The sequence below is a fragment of the Cynoglossus semilaevis genome, chromosome 7, assembly GCF_000523025.1.
Source record: "Cynoglossus semilaevis isolate Cse_v1.0 chromosome 7, Cse_v1.0, whole genome shotgun sequence".
Taxonomy (NCBI): Eukaryota; Metazoa; Chordata; class Actinopteri; order Pleuronectiformes; family Cynoglossidae; genus Cynoglossus; species Cynoglossus semilaevis.
The window spans coordinates 13507803-13510288 of NC_024313.1; the positions used below are offsets into that span (position 1 = coordinate 13507803).

A 2486-nucleotide genomic window follows, 5' to 3' on the forward strand; every position below is an offset into this window, starting at 1 on the left:
CAGGTCTTGGACCGTCGCAGGTCCAGGTCTTGGACCGTCGGGTCCAGGTCTTGGACAGGGGATGATGGAGACCAGCTGTCAGGAGCTGAGCTCTCCAGGTCTTCTTCCGTGACCAGCTCTGACTGGTCCGTCTGTGAGTCCTGCTCCTCCAGGAGTCCAGACTCCACGGTGAACTCAGCTGAAGTTTTTACATACATAAAAAAAAAAAAAATGTTAGCCAAAAGTGCTAGTAGCCAAGCAAAAGCTAAAGGTTAGCCTTATGGTAGGTCAACTTCCTGTTAGCTCCCTGCTCACCTGGGTTAGCAGGTAACGGTTCTGTCTCCAGATCACTCTGAGCTTCTGCTTCTTCTGGGCTGTGAACATTTCCATCTGCTGGTACCGATGGAAACGTCAGATCTGGATCCTGGTCCAGGTCCTGGTCAACAACCTGAAGGAGGTCTTCTTCTTCCGTTAGGTGGACTTCTTGAACTTCGGGAACTGTTTCTTCCGGTTCCCCAGAAACGATTTCCTCTGAATCTTCGGGAACCGTTTCTTCTGCTGGAGTTGTTTCCTCTAAAAATTCAGGAAGTTTCTCTTTTGGTTTTCCAGTGGCTGCTTCTTCTGCTAACTCCAGAACTGTTTCCTCAGGAACTGGTTCTTCTAAAACGTCATGCAGTGATTCCTCAGCCTCATCCACGCCGTCCTCCCCCAAAACATCATCATCTTCATCATCTTCATCATCATCTTCATCATCACCTTCATCGTCTCCATCGTCTTCGCACAGCTCCACCTCAGGGTCTCCTGACGGTGGAACAGGAACTGGTTCAGGAACTTCAGCTTCATCAGGTTCTTGCTCCAAAACCTGAAGTGGTTCCTGCGGAGCTTCAACTTCCCACTCTGTCATCGGTTCCGTCACTGTGATTCCTGTTTCCAAGTACAGTTCCTCCTCTGAAGGAACGTTTGCATCTTCATCTTCCTGAAGGTCAGTGGTGGACCAGGTGGGCGGTTGGCCGGTGATGGCTGACACCGTTGTTGCTGCTGCTCCAGTTTCTGACGGACCTCCTCCGACAGAAGCTGTGGTCAGGACGGTCATGGAGGTGGAGGTGTGGAGGTCCTGAACCTCAGGAACCAGATCCTCTTCACCTGGACCTGGAGCTTCTGTCTTTGGCTGAAGGACCATGGTGGGATCCAGAAGGTCTCCTCGCACCAGTTCAGCAGTTTCATCTGCGTGAATAGTCTGGATCTCCTGAGTGATGATGAGAACTTCTTCTCCTTCATCTCCAGTGGTTGATGGTTGAGCTTCTAACTCCACCTCAGACACAGGAGAAGAAGAAGAAGAATCCCTGCTCACTTCGTTCTCCTTCTCCACAGGTGTGAGAGAGTCCACGGATGGAGGTTCTGGGGCCTCCGACTCCTCTGGTTCTCCAGGCTGAGGAGAGATGAAACACGACATTGTGGTGAGGTGGAACCTGAAACACCACGTGGTCTTCACTGACCTCCATCCAGACCAGTGGTTGTCTCTGATGAAGATCTCACCTGGTTCCTCAGATCTACTGTGGACGTGGAGGTGAGAGCAGGCAGAAGAACCGGAGCTGTGGACATGAAGACACCAGAGACAGACGGTGGTGAAGATGATGGTGAAGATGGTGGTGAAGATGGTGGTGAAGATGGTGGTGAAGATGGTGGTGAAGATGGTGGTCTCACCTTTGATGAAGTGAAGTGAGTCCAGGTCCAACATCAGGGACCCTCCTCCTCCTCCTGCTCCTCCTCCTGCTCCCCCCGCTGCTCCTCCCCCTCCTCCTTNCTCCTCCTGCTCCTCCTGCTGCTCCTCCTCCTGCTCCTGCTCCTGAGGCCTTGGTCAGATGTTCCCTGATGGAGGAGTTCCTCAGTCCAGTGTCAGGACTCTCCATGTCCTTCAGGTCAAAACCACAAATAAACGACAATAACGTCGAACTGCTGCTAACCTTCAGCTAACTCTCGGCTAGCCTAGCCTAGCATTTAGCCTCATAGTTTAGGCTAACTCGATCTCAGCTGTTTCTTTAGCTAATTTATTTGCTAACGTTTAGCTCGTCCTGTGATTTGGTCCTAACTTTTACTCATTTCTTTTCACCGCTTTTGTGGCGTAAACGTCGATGGTTTGCTAACGTGTAGCTAGCTCTGGACTGTGGGGCGGAGCTAATGGGTGAAATGTCACGTGATCGACTCGAAGAGCAGAGACGTGAGAACGTACCGTCTGTTCTGAGGGCGGGGCTTCCTGGAGGGCGGGGCCTGTAGGGTGGGTGTGAAGTTCTGCAGCAGAAACAGACAGGTGATTGACAGGTCACAGAGGTCAAAGTTCACCCCAAGGTCACCACGAGTGTTCACAGCAACAACAGAGGAACCGGGGTGAGGAGGTACCTGAGGGCTGAGGAGGTGTCGGCGTGGCAGCAGGAGACCCCAGACCCCTGCAGGAGAAAAACGGTTCAAATCCCCAGGATCCACCGCGCTGGACTCCCCCCCCCCTGACC

General features: G+C 52.5%; 2 protein-coding genes across 2 annotated transcripts in view; both read right to left on the reverse strand.

Annotated features, from left to right (window-relative positions):
- Positions 1–1739, reverse strand: part of LOC103381386 (interphotoreceptor matrix proteoglycan 2-like) — a 2868-nt gene extending 1129 nt beyond the window's left edge. Inside the window, exons 1-2 of the mRNA XM_025057069.1 lie at positions 295–1739; positions 13–178 (exon numbers count right to left, since the gene is read on the reverse strand). Coding sequence (XP_024912837.1) covers positions 13–178; positions 295–1717 — 1589 coding nt within the window. The 5' untranslated portion in view covers positions 1718–1739. The remainder of the gene's footprint in view (positions 1–12; positions 179–294) is intronic.
- A 430-nt stretch (positions 1740–2169) lies between these two features.
- Positions 2170–2486, reverse strand: part of LOC107988771 (interphotoreceptor matrix proteoglycan 1-like) — a 3824-nt gene continuing 3507 nt past the window's right edge. Inside the window, exon 8 of the mRNA XM_025057070.1 lies at positions 2170–2268. Coding sequence (XP_024912838.1) covers positions 2170–2268 — 99 coding nt within the window. The remainder of the gene's footprint in view (positions 2269–2486) is intronic.